Source organism: Paroedura picta, chromosome 1, assembly GCF_049243985.1.
Source record: "Paroedura picta isolate Pp20150507F chromosome 1, Ppicta_v3.0, whole genome shotgun sequence".
In the NCBI taxonomy this organism is placed as follows: domain Eukaryota; kingdom Metazoa; phylum Chordata; class Lepidosauria; order Squamata; family Gekkonidae; genus Paroedura; species Paroedura picta.
The window spans coordinates 115,410,037-115,429,593 of NC_135369.1; the positions used below are offsets into that span (position 1 = coordinate 115,410,037).

Here is a 19,557-nt window from a genome sequence, read left to right on the forward strand (position 1 = left end):
CTCTCCTCTGACACAGCATTACAGTTTCCCCATTATGCCTTGGTCACTTCTATCATTTGTATATGAACAACTATAATTAATATAGTTCCAATCAAGGAAGGCTAAGTGAAAAAGGTTAAAATAGTAGAGGGGAAATAGTTTAAAATATCTTTAGGTACAAGTCTTTTGTAACTACTCAATGTTGTAGCTGCTCAGATGAGTCAGATGAAGCTAATTTTAGTTCTAAACAGGCTCTAAAGCTCTTGTCTAGTTTTACTGCCATATGAGAATGGTTAAACCAGCCTTTCTCAATCTTTTTATCATGGAGAAACCCCAGAAGTGATGCGATTGTGCAGAATATGGTTGGGAAGCATAGCTGCGTGCACATCCACCTGGGGGCCCTCCCCTTCCCAGCTCTCCAGCCCCATTATTGGCCATTTTGGGAAAGGTGGGTAGATCGATATATGATCATATCACCTGATAAATGTTTAACAAGTTTAAAAAATATATTAAAAATTAATTAATTTCCACTCATTTGAGAAACCCTTTCAGGGCTGTCAAGAAACCCCAGGGTTTCACAAAACCCTGGTTGAGAAAGTCTGGGTTAAACAGAAGGCCAAACAAAGGGCAAGGATTAAAACTGAGGGCACAGGGATACTTTAATATCAATTTGAGTCATTATTACACCTATACAACTGTTACCAGAGACTAGGGACAATGAGTTCACTAGGAAGGCTAAACATTAGACAATTGTTTTAATTGTTTAAACCTATTGCAGCTAGTGTTTTAATACACCTAGGGCTTAAAAACAGGGGGTCCAGTTTTAAAGACCCAGCTTGGTGTAGTGGAGAACCAGGCTTTTCCCCTCACTATATGGCATGGTTTAGAAGTGTAAAACTGGTGTGCTGAATAGAACATATAACACAGAATTAGATAGTGCCAGATGATGCGGACCAAGCAGATGGAAAGAGGAAATGGTTCTCATCAATGAATTGTCTTAAGTAGTTGGGAGCAGGTCTAAGTGGACACATTTCATATTTCTGTATCATAACTGAAACCAGGCACCCGATCCATGCTTCTACATGGGGTATCCCCTGCTCTTTCCTAAACAAAGAAAACTGAACTACCCAGTATTGTTAAGGAAGATGCTCTTACTTTTTTTTTTAACATGTCAGACTCTCCCTGTTAAAATCTATGGTGATTTTAATGACTTTTCCATAGAGGCTTATTTGGGCGGCTTGACTCCTCTCTTATCTATCGAGTGTGGCAGACACAAGATTATGAATGCAATTAATGCACTTTAATTACCAGCTTGGTAGGTTTGAAAGCATCAATAACTGTCCTGTTTGCCCTGTTTAATGAAAGACATTGAAGATCTGCACCACTAGCCCATTACACACACACACAACTTACTGCAAATTTTCAGAGCACTAAGGCTTTAATCTCCAGTTTGGATTCTGTATCTGCCTTATGCACCATTCTCCCCCCCCCTCAGTGTGGTCCAAGGGGAAGCACAGCCTATCTCTGTGTACCCAGCTGGGTGAGTGGTTAGAGAGCAACAGGCATGGGTCTGACCTCTGCCTCTTGTGTTGCAGCTGCTCAAACTGTACCTTTGAAAGGGAGAGTCTTTTCTTCTGGCCAGTGTCTTCCTTATTGGAAACCAGCCTATGCCTCCCATTTGCCATATGGGTTACCTTCCCTGATGAAAGCATTGCCCACACTGAGGATAAAACTGTGTGCCTTGCTGCTATCCCAGTGTTTGCATTCTTCTGCTCTGGCCAAAAACTGGTGTTCCTGCATCTGACCTTGATCCAAATTTTTAAGCAGAATGCCTCTTGGGTGTTGTGCAGCCACTTACCTTAGAGAACAGAGGCCCAAGAAAGAGGCAAACTGACATTTGGTAGCACAAAAGGACATTTGGTAGCACAAAAAAGTAAGACATATGCATATGCAGGAAACAGTAATAGGACCTTGAGGTAGATTTGCTTAGATAGGGGATTAGGTTCAGAGAGCAGCAGGCAAGCAGGGTCGTGCAGAATTGGTACAACGGGGCAGACGTCTGGTGGAGAGAGGAAGGCAAACTCCTATTGCATATGTTCCAGTATTGGAATACCTCAGATACTGCTGACATCATCTGGAAGCAGGCATTAGCCCCACAACTAGACAATTAGTGGCCTGGTCCTAATTCCCCATGTGGAAGAGGTCTGAATTCTACTACCCCAATATCCTTATTGCATAAGTGTTCTGCTAATGAAATTAATCATTGCCTCCCCCCCCCCTCATCATACTGTATGCCTCCATAACTCCTCTACCTGAATTGTAAAAAGTGAGCAAAGACATGCAATGTGCCAGGACCTAGTCACTGGGTTACAAATGGTTAATGTGACACATCTCACAGGTGTTTCTTGCCACAAGGTGACATTTTCAGGGCCTTTGGATTGTAACCATGCAGCCCGGTCCCTTAGATTTTGGCCAACATCAATAAAGACTGTCTGAATACTTGTCTCAGTCTGCATTTTAATGAACAATGTAGGCATCTCCCAGTTTTGCAAGCCATAACAGAGACATAGTTGTGCATAAAGTCTTATTATTTCATTGGGAACTCAAATGCATGTAACATTATTTTTTTGGAGTGGTATTAACAGAATTGTTATGAAAATATATGTCATATACAAGCATTGTACGTTCGCATATTTAAGGAACAGGATGCTCGAACAGATAGACTCTTGGTTTAATCTGGTGGGTTCTTAGTACCTAAGGGAAAAACTACAAAAAGAAGATGATGTATTTTCAGTGTCAGTGGTAAATTTAACAGGGTGAATTTACCTAAGTTTGTTTTCCTCTTTAGTCATTCTGGCTGACTTCACAGCACCCGTCCCAACCCAAATAAGGCCCGGAAAGAATGTGCTAAGCATTAAGTGTGCTAAGAATACATTTGAGCTGTGATGGATAAGATTACTGTCAAGTGTATATTTCATATTTTTTTCTGACTAGACCTTGTAATTATATTTAAGAAGATGGAGGGCCTTTAAGGATTCTTTCCAGCTCCTCTGTAATGTTGCTTCTTCCCTTACCTGCTTTGGTGGCTCTTTTGTTGCTGAACTTTTTTTCCTTTTTCCTTTTTGGTCCCTGCATGTGGTTCCTAGGATGCCAAAAAATCTGTGCTAGAGATTTGCTGAGAGCCCTGGCTATTTTTGTTAGAAGCTGATACTTTAGCCTGAGCTGTGAGCATTGCCTTGGGAGAGGGGTTAGTTTCTTGGGAGGTGGGGAGGGCAGAGCTTTACAGAGAAGACACCTCAAAAGAAGCAGAAAAGAAGGAGAAAAAGACACCCCCCCAAGAAAGTAAGAACTGTAAAGGACCTCCCACCTTTTAATTTGGCATCTCCAGCAAGAGTCAGCACTGAGCCTGACATCTCCTCTCAGCTGCCAATAGAACTTGACCTTTTCACCAGAGTGTTTCTTATTGTCACCATTATGACTGAGATTACTGCAGAAGGTACTGTAACAATCTTATGTTATAATTGTCTTGGGGGGAAAGATTTCTGCCTTGACATTTTAATAGATTCAGCCTACAAGTGTGATCTATGGGCTTTTAGGGAATAGCAGTTTTCCTGCAGGGCTGGTTGCAAGGCAGAAGCCGCTTCTGTACGGCAGCTGGAATTTGTACTAGTTAGTGAAGCTCGATCATCCTACACCTCTAAAAATAGCCTCGATCACATAACCTTAGTGACACTTGCTTAGATGGAGAGGCTGCAGGATAAAAGTTCAGCAAAGTCATATATATATATATATATATATATATATATATATATATATATATATATATATATATATATATATATATATATATATATATATATATATATATATATATATATATATATATATATATATGTAGCTGTACCAAAACTGGAAGAGTTAAGATGTAAACCTTGAGGCTGTTCCTAACATGTTGTTTAGTGTTTGTGTACAAAAATATTCTAATAGGAGCCAAACACACACATTTTTCATTGTTTTCCTTCTTGAAGAACTTTTGTATGCTCAGAGTCTGTTGATTTTCCAGTTGCTTAGTATATTCAGTTTTGCATCTGTTGTTTGCCAATGGATCAGGGTAGGAAAATGGCAGATATGATGACATCTTCTGCTTCCATTTAAGGAAATAACACTGGGGACTAGATAGATGGGTGCTGTTTTCAGCAGTGATCCTATGATCTTTATTGCATCTAGGGTTTTCAACAGTCCTTACTGCATGTGGCCTCATCATAACATATATGTAGGGTAGCCAACCATCAGGTGGTATCCTGGGATTACAGCTGATCTCCAGGTGACAGATCAATTCCTCAGGAGAAAATGGTTGCTTTGGAAGATGGACTTGTGACACTAGATCCACCAAAGTCTTTCCCCTCCTCTAACTCCACCCTCTTCAGGCTCCACCCCAGAAATCTCAAGGTATTTCCTAACCCAGAGCTGGCAATGCTACATATAAGGCTACATATAAGGCCATTCCTGAGGCTAACAATGCAGCCATTGACAGTGTCAATGTAAGCTAGTAAACTCACTGTCTCTAATAAACAGAAGGGTGTAATTATGCTGAGAAATTGCACTGTAAGGGGCAGCGACTTTCTCAGGCAAGTGGAGCTTGACTGGAGGTCTCCAGATTCCAAGGCCAAATCAGCTGAATCACATTGGCAATAACCTTTTAATATTAAAGAGTTAGTGAAAGCTAATAAAACCTCACAAATGTTTTTGCTTCATTATAAAAATCCCAATCAGAATGTCAAAGTTTTCATCCTCTCCAGGCAGTAGTTGTAGAAGGACACTAAACACTTGCCAGACTCAAGCTGCTTGCCTACTCCCCCCTTAAACCATATTATTTCTCTCCCTCCTTCAGTCCTCCTTCAGACTGCTTGTTAACGTAGGTGTGATGTCACTTCCTGTGTCATGTGACTTCTGGGAGACTGACAGGGTTACTCAAAGCCTGAAAAGTGATTTCAGGTGCTCCTCCATGGTCAAAAGATTGAAAAAGGCCGTTATACATCAATAAATGGTTATTCTAAAAATATGAATGTCTGGTGAATACTTGTAATATATCCTGTTCATTACTGTATACAAATAACATTTTATCCAACACAATGAGAAAGGGGAACGGGTGGGCTTTTAAAAGACAACTTTACAATTTGACAAAGAAATGTCACACTAGACTTTTCCATTGTAGATCACTCCATTTTTCTTCTCTAAGCTTATTACTGTCCTTTTTATGTATAAAGAAAAGGCTCTTAGATAATATTCTTTGTACTTTTTATTCACTGAACCAAGCTGCTGTGCTCCAAGTCACTGCAGTCATTAATTAAATATGAAAGCAAAATATGCTTCATATAAGAGGATTTACATTAAGCTTTATAAGAGACCAAATCTCTTTGCTCTTTAAAGACTGCAGAATTAAAGAAGCCCTGCACCAATTACTATCAATACTACACTGGGCCATAGCTCATTGGTAGAGTGTATATTTTGCATGCTGGGTCCAGTCTACCTTCTGTCAAGTTAAAGGATCTCAGGCAACAGGTATTAGGAAAGAACTTTCTATATTCTGTTCTATAAGCGGAATTTGTCATGGCTCATCCTCTTGCACATATGGGATTCATATTGAGTTTGCTTTAAGAATAGCAAAACTTCAGTCATTATTGCCATTAATGGACATGAGGAACACTATCTTCCTGATTTATGCAAATGACTTGCGGGGAAAGAAGCAATTCAAAATGTTTGGCTTAATAGGAGCATTATTTATCTCACACCAACAGGAGATTCAGTGATAGAACTCAGGGAAGTAGAAGCAGTTTTTCTATTTGACTCTTAGTTAAATTAAAGCAAACTGTAACTAAACATCCTTTTAAAAGTTCAAAATGAATGTAATATGCATGCAGTTTTTCTCCAATGTTACTTATTTTAGGAGCTCTAAGTATCTGCATTGTTAATGTGCTTTAACTCATGGCAATTAAAGTGAAATGTGGTGGTGCAGAAATTCTTTACAGTGAAGTCCTAAGGAGAGTTGTCCCCATCCAAGTTCATCAAAGTTAGAAAGGCTTGGCTTGCAGTATTGCTGGATCTCCCCTCTAAATTAAAGAACTAATTCCAAAGAACACAATCCTATGAGTGTGGGTCAGCCCCTGATTATATACGTGTGGAATGATGTATTCTCTGGGGCAGCTTTCCACATAGATTGGATGAGGTTGCAACTACTTTAAATAGCTAACTTGAGTTGACGTAGTAGAGCCTGGAGTACTGAGAATGGGGGGAAATGATTATTTGAAAGTTGAAGCCAATTGACAGCTGAGTTCAGTTTAATAATAATAAATAATCATTTAATAATAATAAATAATAATAAATTTTAATTTTCTGTTAGGCTCAGGTTGGGCACATCAAATAATCAAATATAATCATAAGGCTAAAAGCACATGCTAATTTAAGTTAATTAAAATCCAGTTATCTAATTTACTTAAAAATTACACAACCCTTTCTATTGGCCCATTTCTTAGCTACTATTAAGCAACACAAAGATAGGCTACAATAAAAAAAAACAGACAATAAAGCCAGTCAAGAAACAAATACAATAAGACTCTTCCCAAAAAGAGTCTTGAGGCACCTTAAGTCTAACAGATTTACTGAAGAGTAAGGTTTTGTGGGCTAGAGCCCCCTTCATCATATGTATAAAGTGAATTTTTATAGTTAGGAAGCATTTTATGGATCTGATGCTACAGAATAAGTATCATGGTTACCACTGAAATCAGGGAAAACCTGGTCTGGATGGGGTTGCACCCCTTCTAAAGGATCAGGTTTATAGGTTAGGGAAGCTCCTGGACCAAGGCCACCTGTTGGATAAACAGATGGCAGCCATGGCCAGGAATGCCCTTCACCAATTTTGGTGGAACCAGTCAGCTGCAGCCCATCCTAGATTCAAAAGATCTTGCCACTGGTAACATCTAGATTAGATTACTGCAATGTGCTTTATGTGGGGCTGTCTTTAAAGAGTACCTGGAAGCTTTAGCTGTTATAGAATACTGCGGCTAGAAGTGTTAACTGATATGGGTCATAGGAATCATATCACTTTAGTCCTGCCTACCCTGGCTTCCAATTCACTTCTGAGCTCAATTCAAAATAATGGTATTGACCTTTAAAGTCCCATACAGCCTAGGAAAAACATATCTTAAGGAGCATCTCCATATGAACCTACCCATACACTCCAGTCATCTTTGGAGGCCTTGCCTCAGTTGCCCCCACCATCAAAAGGTAAATGGATGACAATACAAAAAATGGTCTTCTTTGTTGTGGCACCAAAATTTTAGAATACCCTCTCAAGGGAAATCTGTCTCCCTCTATCAGTATCTTTTGCTAGAAACTGAAGACTCTCCACCCCCCACAGTAATGGTAACTGGTCCTCCTTCTGGTGTTATTTGTTTTTGTGTTTTTAATTGAATAAGTTTATAATTTTAAGGGTATTGTTAATTACTCAAATGTTTAATGTTTAAATATTTTAAATTATTGTTTGTGGACCCTGATTGGATGGATTAAAATGTTAAAATAAGTAAATAAAATTGCATATTCTACCAATGTCTTGACACAACATAAAACTTTGCTCCTGAATAAAATGCATTTAGGTAGGAAAAACCAAATACAGCAATATAGGATGGGGGAGATTTGTCTTGGTAGTAGCATGTGTGAAAAGGATCTAGGATTCTTAGTAGTCCATACATTGAACATGACTCAGCAGTGTGACTTGGTGGCTAAAAAGGCAAGTGGGATTTGGGGCTGTATCCAATGGAGTATTGTGTCCAGATCAATGGAGTATTGTGTCCAGATCAATGGAGTATTGTGTCCAGAGTACCACGGTACTCTGCTGTGGTTCAGCCTCACTTGGAGTACTGTGTTCAGTTTTGGGTACCATAGTTGAAGAGGGATGTAGACAAACTGGAGCATGTCCAGAGGAGGGCAACAAAGATGGTGAGGGGTTTGGAGATTAAGATGTATGTAGAAAGGTTGGGGGGCTTGGTCTATTTAGCCTGGAGAGGAGATGACTGAGAGGGGATCTGATAACCATCTTCAAGTATTTAAAAGGGTGCCATATAGAGCAGTGGTCCCCAACCTTTTTATCACCGAGGATCGGTCAACGCTTGACAATTTTACTGAGGCCCAGGGGGGTACTCTTTTGCTGATGAATGTCGCCGCCGCCTGAGCCCCTGCTCCACTTGCTTTCCCGCTGGTACCCCTGACTTCCCACCACCCGCTGGGGGGCACTAGCAGCTGCAGCTGCGCAGTGCCATGCCGAGGGAGAGCTCCAGCCATGGCGGCCGCCGGAGAACACCAAAGATGAGCTGGCAGAAGAGTGGCAGGGCAACCCCCGAGACAGCAGCCAGGAAGGAGGAGGAGGAGGAGCCGTGGCCCAGTACCGACTGATCTATGGACCAGTACGGTCTCTGGACCGGGGGTTGGGGACCGCTGATATAGAGGATGGAGCAAGTTGTTCTCTCTTGCCCTAGAGGGATGGACCAGAAGCAATGGAATGAAATTAATTCAAAAGAAATTCTGTCTCAACATCCGGAAGAAGTTCCTGACATAATAGTTTCTCAGTGGAACAGGCTTCCTTGGGAGGTGGTGGGTTCTCCACCTTTGAAATTTTTTAACAGAGGCTAGATAGCCATCTGATGGAGAGGCTGATTCTGTGAAGGTTCAAGGGGATGGCAGGTTACAGTGGATGAGTGATAGGGTTGTGAGTGTCCTGCATAGTGCAGGGGGTTGGACTAGATGACCCATGAGGTCCCTTCCAACTCTATGATTCTATGATTCCATGATTCTAAGGGGGGGGATTCTAAAGACAACACCATTGAGCAAGTCTTGGCTCTGGTAACCATCCATTTAACCAGTATTTTGAATTATCCCTTGATAGCAGGTTATTAACTAGAATAAGCACACATGAGCCTCTTGTCGTGCAGAGTGGTAAGGCAGCAGAAATGTTGTCTGAAAGCTCTGCCCATGAGGCTGGGAGTTCAATCCCAGCAGCTGGCTCAAGGTTGACTGGGGCATCACCCCAAGGGTCAGACATGACCCAGTGCTTGCACAGGGGATCCCTTTACCTTTAAGCACACATCACTAGTTATATATCATGGCACCAAAACTTTTAAACTCCCTTCCTCGGCAAATTTCTGTCTGGTTCCACTAGTAATTTTTGCCAGCTGATAAAGACTCCCCCTGTCCCCACCATATGTTATATCCCCCAGTAACGGTCACTGGCCCTCCAGTAACCAGCTTAGTGTAGTGGTTAGGAGTGCGAACTTCTAATCTGGCGAGCCAGGTTTGATTCCGTGCTCCCCCATATGAAACCAGCTGGGTGACCTTGGACTTGCCACAGCACTGATAAAGCTGTTTTGACCAAGCAGTGATATCAGGGCTATATCAGCCTCTCCTACCTCACAGAGTGTCTGTTGTGGGGAGAGGAAAGGGAAGGCGAATATAATCTGCTTTTAGACTATTTCTGGAGGAGAAAAGTGGCATATTAGACCAAACTCCTTTTCCTGTTCCTGTTCCTGTTCCTGCTCTTGCTCCTGCTCCTCCTGCTCCTTCTTCTTCTTCTTCTTCTTCTTCTTCTTCTTCTTCTTCAGGCATTGTATGTTTATGTGCTTTTAATTGAATTATTTTATAATTTTAAAAATATTTTAATTGCTTAAATTAATTGTTCATGGAAGATCTTTATGCACATGAGATATGTTTATTCTAGTAAAAACCTAGTCACCATATTCTGTTCAGTTCATGCATCCAAATGCTTCTCACAGAAAATCCCTTATAGAACACATTGCATAATCAAAACTCCACTGTACATTGGAAAGGCCTGATAACTGTGGCAAGAAGCTTTTTCTTGATGAGAATAACTATGCTGTTTGCAGTACCACTGGAAGCTGACAAAAGCCCTCTAAGCAATATATAATACTCATCTATCCTACACTAGGCATACTCCCCAGCTCTGAATCTGATCCTTAAACATGAATGCAGCCTCAGCCAGAACACCACATGCACGGTCAACTGCACCACTGCTAATAACACCCTGGCCTTGTCTGGACTGAGTTCCAGCTCAACCCTCATTTAATCTATTTGGAAGCCCAGACAGCTGTTGCAAACATTCAGTACCCCACGTAGATTAGATGGAAAGGATATGAGTAGCAGCAGAGTGATGATATATCACTCAAGATCTCCAGATGCCCTCCTGCAGCAATGATTCTGATTTCATATTTTTTCATTTCAGGTGAAACCCATAGGAGCTTAGGGAAAGGAAGAATAACCAAGCAACAATTCACCCTAGCCATTTTACATTTTACAAAAATTCTTTTCAGTTTCTTCAGATTTCTTTCTATATCAGAGTAAAAGTCATAACCCCAAAACATCAGCATTAAAAACAAAACATAGGTACTAAGTTCAAAGGTCCAAACACACCACAGGCTACAAAACAGAAGGCAAATACCTTACTTTTGCAAGGGAAGCATTTAATTCCTGAAAAATCATGTTGAATATTGTTATACATTTAGTTTGCTCCTAACAAGAAACATTACTGAAATATCCCTCTTTGTCATTGTTAGAATGTTTAGATGGGCACATCTGGCTAAAACGAAACAAGGTATCTTACCATTTCCTCCTAGGATCAAATTCATAATTTGTTACTGATGTATAATGGAAATTCATCCACTGTTGAATTAATGATTTCCTATAACACACAAGAATTTACTCTCTTGGGATTGTTTTGCTATTTCATTGCATTTGCTGTTAGTAATATGAACTGTATTTATGTTCTGAAGTTCTTTCCTTCAGTTTTATAGCCATTGGACCTGATAAAGCCTTTCTGTCCCCAGGAAGCACATTTCCATCAAGATCCATACAGGAGGCAATCAACAATCCTCTTGAGCCTTATCCTGGAAAAGCTAAATAGATTTGACTTCTTAATATAGAATATTTATTAAGAAACTCATGTCACAACCAACTGCTTCTTCAGAAGAAAATATTGGAGAATCACACTAATAAATTAACAGCAAAAAACATCCCTTCAGTTGCTCACAGCAATAAAACAAAGAGTTACATCCAGCAATCAGAGCAACATAGAATCATCGAGTTGGAAGGGAACTCCAGGGTTATATCTAACTCTTAAACCTGGGGAAAAGGAGAGAAAGGGGAGGGGGGAACCCTCCCAAAGCAAACAGAACTTCTGTCCCTCTTAATAAAACAGTAAGGCGTGTTGGGGTGGGCTCAGTCTGGGATGGGGGCCCAACAATTGGTCCCTTGGCCCTGGACCGACAAGGGGAGGGGCCAATCGGAAAGCGCAAAGCGCCTTCCAATTGGCCCTTCAACAGGACAGACCAGAGTTCCAGGGCAATCAGGAGACATGGCTGCCAGTCTGCTCCTGACCAGCAAAGGGAGAAGAGGTCAGCAGGGCTGCCAAGGGGGATGAGAACAGAGGCTTGGACAGGCTGTGCCAGCCCTTTTCGCCTCAAGGCTGTCCTAACTGTCATGTCCAACTGTAAACAACCCTGACAGAGCTGGCAGGAGGCTGCAGAGTGCTCCCTCCCCCCCTTCAGGCCTGCTGCGAAGGAGCCTCTGACAGCCCCTGACTGAGGGGAGGGAGGCCTTTCCAAGAGCAACGCAGGGGAGCCTGAGGGCCTTCCTTTTGAGGGGGGGGGACATTCCCCTTCTGCCAAACAGTTGGGAGGTCACAGAAAAGTCCCTTCTCACTTAAAATACTGCTCTGGCCGGGGGTTAGACACAGCCAAGCCATGCGTCTTTCTTCCTTGCAACTCTCTGCAGATTTGAGGCCACTGCACAGCTTTATTCTGCAGAAGACACTGGTTCTTTTGTCCCCTGTTTCATCTGCACAACAACCCTGTGCAGTAGGCCTCAAGTCTTTCAATTCAACAACAACCTGCGTGGGAGGCCTTAAATGTTTCTTCTCTGCCACAACCCTGTCCAAAGTAGCCCTTTCTGCCTGGGGAGCTGATCTTTATACTCTGCAGGTGAGCTGTAATTCCAGGAGCTCTCCAGGAACCACCTGGAGGTTGGCTACCCCTGGGATGGAAATATTCCTGGAGGTTTGGAGGTGGGACTTCAAAATTGTACAATGCCTCAGAGTCCAGCCTTCAAAGAAGCTATTTTTGCCTGCAGTTGGGAGGGAGTGGTGCAGGTGTGTCCCTCCTGGGGTATGGCCAGCCCTTACCAGCAACTGTGAGTCTGGAAAGTGCAAGAAGATCTAAATAAATATTTACAGCCTGAAACTGTAAATAGTGAACAACTAAATGGGAACTGAAATAACTTTTTTCAACCTTGGCCTGGCAAATAAAAAAAACAGTATAAAAAACCTTACTAAGGTCAAGACTGCTGTGCACAGTCTTCCTCTTAGGGTTGCCAGCTTCCATGTGTGGCTCTCTACCCCATCTCCCTCATAGGGAATATGTTATGGGGAGAGAAAGGGAAGACGATTGGAAAATGCTTTGAGACACCTGAGGCCAGGTGGATCATTGCGGCCCATTCCCAGTTCTCTCAGACCTCTCACAGCCCCACATACCTCACAGGTTGACTATTGTGGGGAGACAAATAGAAAAGGTGTTTGTAAACCACTTTGAGACTCCTTTGGGTAGTAAACAGGGTACAAAATTCCGTTCTTTTTCTAAGGAGCAATCATGAAAGAAGCATGTGGGCACATAACATTTTATCAATAGTGAAAAAATTGAGAAGGAACAGGGTGGACACCTGTGTACTATGACTACCTCAATGTGTATCAGGGCAGAGGGGCATTTTGGTGTCTGTGGCCTAATTCACACAAGGAGGGAAATGATGCAGAACTGGGGGGAATTGGTTGCCATGTAATTTTCCTCTAAGAAGAGTCTCCAGTCTGATTTTCCCTTCACATATCTGAAGATATGGCTCTGGAAAGCTCATCTTTAACCACTATGCCACAATTCCCAAAGGTCAGTCCTCTCCCACACTCAATGAACATTCCACACCACAGGTTCTTGACACTCATATTTCTACACCCATTTGCTATCATGCCACCACAACCTCCCACACAACACACACATTCAACCCCATGCACTTACAGATTGGACAACTCCTCCCCTTCCTCTTCCCATTGCCAAGCTCTAGTGCCCATTGTATTCTTGGATACACCGGGCTTTACCTCTAGTTGAGTAAATAAAACACTTTTTAAGCCTGTTGCCTAATAGTTGTAAGCTAGTGAATGATCATTGAGAAGTTCTTAAACTGATGTCCTACTGTAGAAAATGTTGTCTAGAGTCCAGACATATTTAACCCCTTAGCAAAAACTGTGATAAAAGTCTATTCAGTTGGGTAGCCATGTTGGTCTGAAGCAGCAGAACTAAGTTTGAATCCAGTGTTACCATTAATACCAACATCTTTTTTTATTCACGGTATCTAATGAATAAATATTTGTTGGTCTTAAAGGTGGCTCAGGACTCAAGCTTTGTTCTGTGATAAAAGGTCACCCTCTTTGTATTTTTCAAGAGCAGAATGCTTAGAAAAGTATTTCAACAACTTGAAAGACAATGTAACCACTGCAGTGGTAAACAATGTCTCCGCTTATCAATTTATAGCTTATAGTACACAGAAAAGTATCTGGGACATTAAACAAACCACTGATCTCAACGACCTTAGCCAATGTAAATGTACCGGGGTAAATTTGTGCAATTAGTTTTGCATAGGAAAAATGATTCAGAGAAGCTTTCACGTGAAATGTTGTCTATACATGAGCTCATACAGTCTACTTAACTGGACACCATTTACCACACCACAAATAAATATATGACTGAGACAAAAAAGCAACCCCTCAGTTATGAAAAATGTTAGTGAATTTCAATGTAACTTCTAGCACCAGAACAAAGATTTTGTTGATGATTTAGGGCAACATATAGTGAAAGATAAACATTTTGTGTTTATTCGGAACCTGTTTTGGTTTATGTTTGCACGTTAAATTTCTACAAATTAAATTGGAATAAGCATAACCAAAAAAATTACATTTTTGCACCAGCCAATTGGTTGATTTTTTTTCAGTTTGGATTACTCCATTCGGCCAGCCCTCTTTTGTATGCAGATCTTTGAGACCTCAGCTGGATTCAATTCACACAAAAATGAAGCAAATTGATGCTCTGCTCATGTTTCAATTGACAGTAAATGTTTCAAATGGGGGAGGATGAGCTATATGTTAAAACTATGTTGCCTAGAAGTCTCAGACTATAAGCCTTTACAGAGCAGAATGTTATCTCAACATCTCAACATGTTGAAAGGCCCATATAGAAGAAAACAACTGTGTCTGATTTGCATATATTTATTTGCATGTAATTATGTACTTTCATAAATAAACTGTATATGAATATGGTGGAAGGGAAGGCTGAGGAAAGAAGAGACAGGATGAAAACTTAAGGGAAGCAAATAGATTGTGAAGAGGGAAAAGCTCAATGCAGGGTCTAAATCCAGGCAAAACCATATGACTTTGGTCAAAAGGGTTAGGTTGGAGTGCTGGTTTAATAGATGAATAATTATAGTTGCTGGTGGAAATGAAACAGAGTTGTCCAGGGGCTGAACAAGAGTCTGTATAAATGAAGAAAGGATGAATGTGGATTGGAATGATCTATGTGCTGTTGCCAGGAAAAGAATGTATGCCCCTTGCAACAACCATGAGAGATGGTAAGACTGGCCCAAGGTCAATCACTGAATTTCATGAAAGTAAGGAAGGAGCAAGGACATGGAGAGGGCCACATTGGCACCTGAAACCATAGAATTCTGATGCCTGACAGCAATGTTTAGAATGCTGGAAGGTAATGGGATCAGGGAACAGGAGATTCTCCATTCCTCAGTGGGAAGCTGGCAACTCTGATTTCATGGCAGAATAAGCATTTGAACTCATGTCTGCCCAGTCCTAGTCTAATACTGAAATCATTGTAATGGGGAAATCTTTATTTGGACAAATTCTTACTTCTGTGCCACTTTTGCATTTAGGACCACTTAAAGAAAAGTCTGGATCAAACAACAATAAGAAGTAGCGAAATATAAGAAGCAACAAGGGCTTGATTTTTCAATAGTGATTGAAGTAGCCATTCAACTAAATTACCAGCATTCTTAAGTTGTAATAATAGGAAAGGAATGAACACAAATAATGTTTCTGACTGAGCAGTAATATCAGGGCTCTCTCAGCCTCACCTACCTCACAGGGTGTCTGAAAGGGAAAGCAATTGTAGAGAAAAGTGGCATATAAAAACCAACTCTTCTTTTTGTAAAATAAATGCTTTTTGAAATGGATACTTGCATAATTTAGTAATCTGTTTTAAAATGTAAATGTGCTCTATTGTTAAACATTCAGATTTTTACTGGTCTATTGTTACTTAAGCTGTATGGATCAATTTGTCAAGCTGAAGCTTGAAAAATCCTTGAGGTAAACAGCATAGAGGTTACAAATACATAGGTAGCTTACCAGCTGCTTAAATGTGTTGTCAGTGCCATATTTAAAGATAATAGGTCTGCACAAATAATTTAAAATGGTAATTGTAGCTGGCAAGGCACTGAGTGACAGTGGCAAGTGAAAAACCATGATTCTGTGGCTTGTGCAGAAATTATCTAAAGGGCTTCCAATGTTCAGGGCAGCTCAAAGCCACCACAACTCCTCCTACAATGATTAGTTGTGACCTTCCTTCACACACCATCCAGGTTCAGTGCAAGCACTGTACATAAACAGATTGCGTGACTTGCCTAGCTTCATGAGATACCTGGATGAATGGGAATCCCAGAATCTTGTCCCTTCATCTCCCTTTCTTGGTAGGCTTTCATTGCTGAGTTCTACTGAACAGAGAAGGATCCAGCAACCTTGTCAGAAGACACCAAGAGGTAGAGATTCAGGATTCAGTTTGTCAACTGGACTCCTCCAGGAAACTGTAGCATGCATTTCCATTGTCTAGCACACATCCTGAATAGCTCTTAAGCAGTGACCTGCAAAATCGGCTGCATATAAAGTAAGCAGTTGTAGAATTGTTACTTGGTGTTCAGTGAATTATCTTTTCTTGGCTATTAATGATAGTTTATAAAGTTCTGACAAATACGTAATAGGAAAGAAGTGTGCAATATAGGCATTAAGTTATTCTTAAATATTTCCATATCACTTGATTCATTGCTTTCTGGGCTCTCATTCTCTACAATGGAAAAAATAAAAGTGTATGTTTGGATGCCCTTTTGCTGACACTCAATAGCTTTTGCCCCCCTGTAGAAATTCACTGCTCCTGAGAGGTGACTCTCCTCCAAGTGTTGGTGGATGAGGTAAAGGAGGTGGGGACCCTAGGGGGAAGTGACCATGTCCTCATAGAATTCCTTTTGAGATGGGGAGGCAAGGAAAGTTGTAGCCAGATGCGGATGTTGGATTTTCGTAGGGCAAACTTTAATAAACTCAGAGACATGATGGACGAGAATGCTGGAAGGGAAGGGAGCATGTGAAGGGTGGGCGCTACTCAAACAAGAGCTATTGCATGCTCAATCAATGACTATTCCAGAAATACGAAAACACTGCAGGAGCTCTAAGAAGCCTATTTGGATGAACAGAGAACTTCAAGAGGAACTAAGAAAGAAAAGGAAAATGTTCAGGAAATGGAGGAAAGGACAGAGCTCTAAAGAAGAGTACCTACAGGTTACTACGCACTGTAGATCAATCATCAGAAAGGCCAAAGCTGAGAGTGAGCTAAGATTGGCCAGGGAAGCCCATTGTAACAAGAAAAGATTTTTCAGTTATGTGAGGAGCAAACGTAAAGTAAAGGAGGCAATAGGCCTGCTGTTGGGTGCAGATGGACAAACTCTAATGGAAGATGCAGAGAAAGCAGAAAGGCTTAGCACCTATTTTACATTTGTTTTTCCCCACAGGCCAAAGGTTTTAGGCACATCTAGAGATAGCAGTAGCCAAAGGATAGTTTCTGGGTGGCAGGTTGACATGGATAGAGAGGTTGTCGAGAGGCATTTAGCTGCATTGGATGAGTTCAAATCCCCTGGGCCGGATGAAATGCACCCGAGAGTGCTCAAAGAACTTTCCGGAGAACTTGCAGAACCCTTGTCCAACATCTTCGGGACCTCTTTAAGGACTGGAGATGTCCCGGAGGACTGGAAGAGAGCAAATGTTATTCCGATCTTCAAAAAAGAGAGGAAGGAAGACCCGGGAAACTACAGACCAGTGAGTCTGACCTCTGTTGTGGGGAAGATAATGGAGCAGATATTAAAGGGAGCGATCTGCAAACATCTGGAGGACAATTTGGTGATCCAAGGAAGTCAGCATGGATTTGTCTCCAACAGGTCCTGTCAGACCAACCTGGTTTCCTTTTTTGACCAAGTAACAGGTTTGCTGGATTGTGGAAATTCAGTTGATGGCGTTTACTTGGATTTTAGTAAAGCTTTCGATAAGGTTCGCCATGATGTTCTGATGGATAAATTGAAGGACTGCAATCTGGATTTTCAGACAGTTAGGTGGATAGGGAATTGGTTAGAGAACCGCACTCAAAGAGTTGTTGTCAATGGTGTTTCATCAGACTGGAGGGAGGTGAGTAGCGGGGTACCTCAGGGCTCGGTGCTCAGCCCGGTACTTTTTAACATATTTATTAATGATCTAGATGAGGGGGTGGAGGGACTACTCATCAAGTTTGCAGATGACACCAAATTGGGAGGACTGGCAAATAGGAAGATAGAGAGTTCAACGATATCAGAACACAAGGGGAAAATGCCAAATGAGAACCCTATGAAGATAGGTTGAGGGACTTGGGAATGTTCAGCCTGGAGAAAAGGATGTTGAGAGGGGACATGATAGCCCTCTTTAAGTATCTGAAAGTTTGTCACTTGGAGGAGGGCAGGATGCTGTTTCCATTGGCTGCAGAGGAGAGGACTCTGGGTTTAAACTACAAGTACAACGATATAGGCTAGATATCAGGCCATGCCCAGATTGGCTTGTCCCGCCGGAAACAGAGTCCAGACACCGGATGTTTCCTGGACAGCAGACCACCCCTAGTGCTGTTTCCAAAATGTATAGAGGCACTATGGTTACAGATTAGACATTAGTGTATGTGTGTGTTTATATATAGAGAGAGGTTCTATACATTTAGAATAAACATTTAGGGAATGTTAAAAAATGTCTTTGTAATGTCTTTGTAATGGCATAAGCATTAGGTCAAGCTTTTTTCCTTCTTAGAAATGGACTGACGATCTGGGGCCAAGGGACCCCTATGATCTGGGGCCAAGGGACCAAGCCCTATGAAGATAGGTTGAGGGACTTGGGAATGTTCAGCCTGGAGAAAAGGAGGTTGAGAGGGGACATGGTAGCCCTCTTTAAGTATTTGAAAGGTTGTCACTTGGAGGAGGGCAGGATGCTGTTTCTGCTGGCTGCAGAGGAGAGGACACGCAGTACAACGATAGAGGCTAGATATCAGGAAAACATTTTTCACAGTCAGAGTAGTTCAGCAGTGGAATAGGCTGCCTAAGGAGGTGGTGAGCTCCCCCTCACGGGCAGTCTTCAAGCAAAGGTTGGATACACACTTTTCTTGGATGCTTTAGGATGCTTAGGGCTGATCCTGCATTGAGCAGTGGGTTGGACTAGATGGCCTGTATGGCCCCTTCCAACTCTATGACTCTGTGATTCTATGATTCTATGATTCTCTCTTACCACCCTCCATCATGATGATGTTTATATTGAGAGTCTGCCTGTCTGTTTCTCACTATATAAAAAGCAGCTCCTATATTTGCATTCACATTTTGGTGAATGGATCCTACAAACTGAGAGTACAAGATATTCTCAGATACTAGGCCTTCTCCAAGTTTTTTCACTGTTTGATATGAGCACAACCCAGGAAAATGTGGTTAATTTCATTTTGTGGTTCATGATGTACTCAGTTCATGAGCCATAAGCTGTCACGAACATTTAGGTACTAAACAAACCAATTTATGATGCAGTAAAATCCCCCCCCCCCATTATCCTAGAGATGTTTAACTTGCAGGCGACCTCCCCCAGTGCTCTCACTGGAAAAGGAGAGATTCAAATGAGTAACTGTGTTGGTCTGAAGTAGCACAATAAAATCAGAGTCCAGTAGCACCTTTAAGACCAACAAATATTTATTAAAGGCATGGGCTTTCGAGTGCAAGCACTCTTTGTCAGAATATGAAATGACCATCATAACAGTAGGAATATATAAGCATCACAGAAGTAGGGATCCACAAAGCTACATCAAGCGGGAGGGAAAGGGGCAAGGAAAACAAGGAAAGAAGACTCCCACTTCCACCATTTTACATTAGTTTACATTAATAAACTGTTCTCTCTGATCTGTTTTGGCTACCTTTATAGCTGACCTGAATAAAAGCTGAATTTCTCTCCCCCCCCCCCCCCGCCACACAATGAGATGCTTTCACCCTCATGGCATACAGTGCTGGTCGCAATCAGGAGGGGAGGTAATGATCTGAGGCACCTAGTAGTTTGCAGGAGGGCAGTATACAAATCTAATAAATAATAATAATAGTTAAACTCCTCTG

At 41.6% G+C, this 19,557-nt stretch overlaps 1 protein-coding gene across 11 annotated transcripts in view; it reads left to right on the forward strand.

Moving 5' to 3' along the window:
• Window positions 1–2,982: 2,982 nt before the first annotated feature.
• Window positions 2,983–19,557, forward strand: part of TRDN (triadin) — a 296,487-nt gene continuing 279,912 nt past the window's right edge. For 6 of the 11 annotated variants that reach the window (XM_077300467.1, XM_077300503.1, XM_077300555.1 and 3 more), the window contains exon 1: window positions 2,985–3,475. In XM_077300467.1, the coding sequence (XP_077156582.1) occupies window positions 3,454–3,475 (22 nt within the window). In that variant the 5' untranslated portion in view covers window positions 2,985–3,453. Of the gene's footprint in view, window positions 3,476–19,557 lie in introns of all 11 variants that reach the window. The other 5 variants (XM_077300474.1, XM_077300511.1, XM_077300482.1 and 2 more) reach the window with 2 other exon arrangements.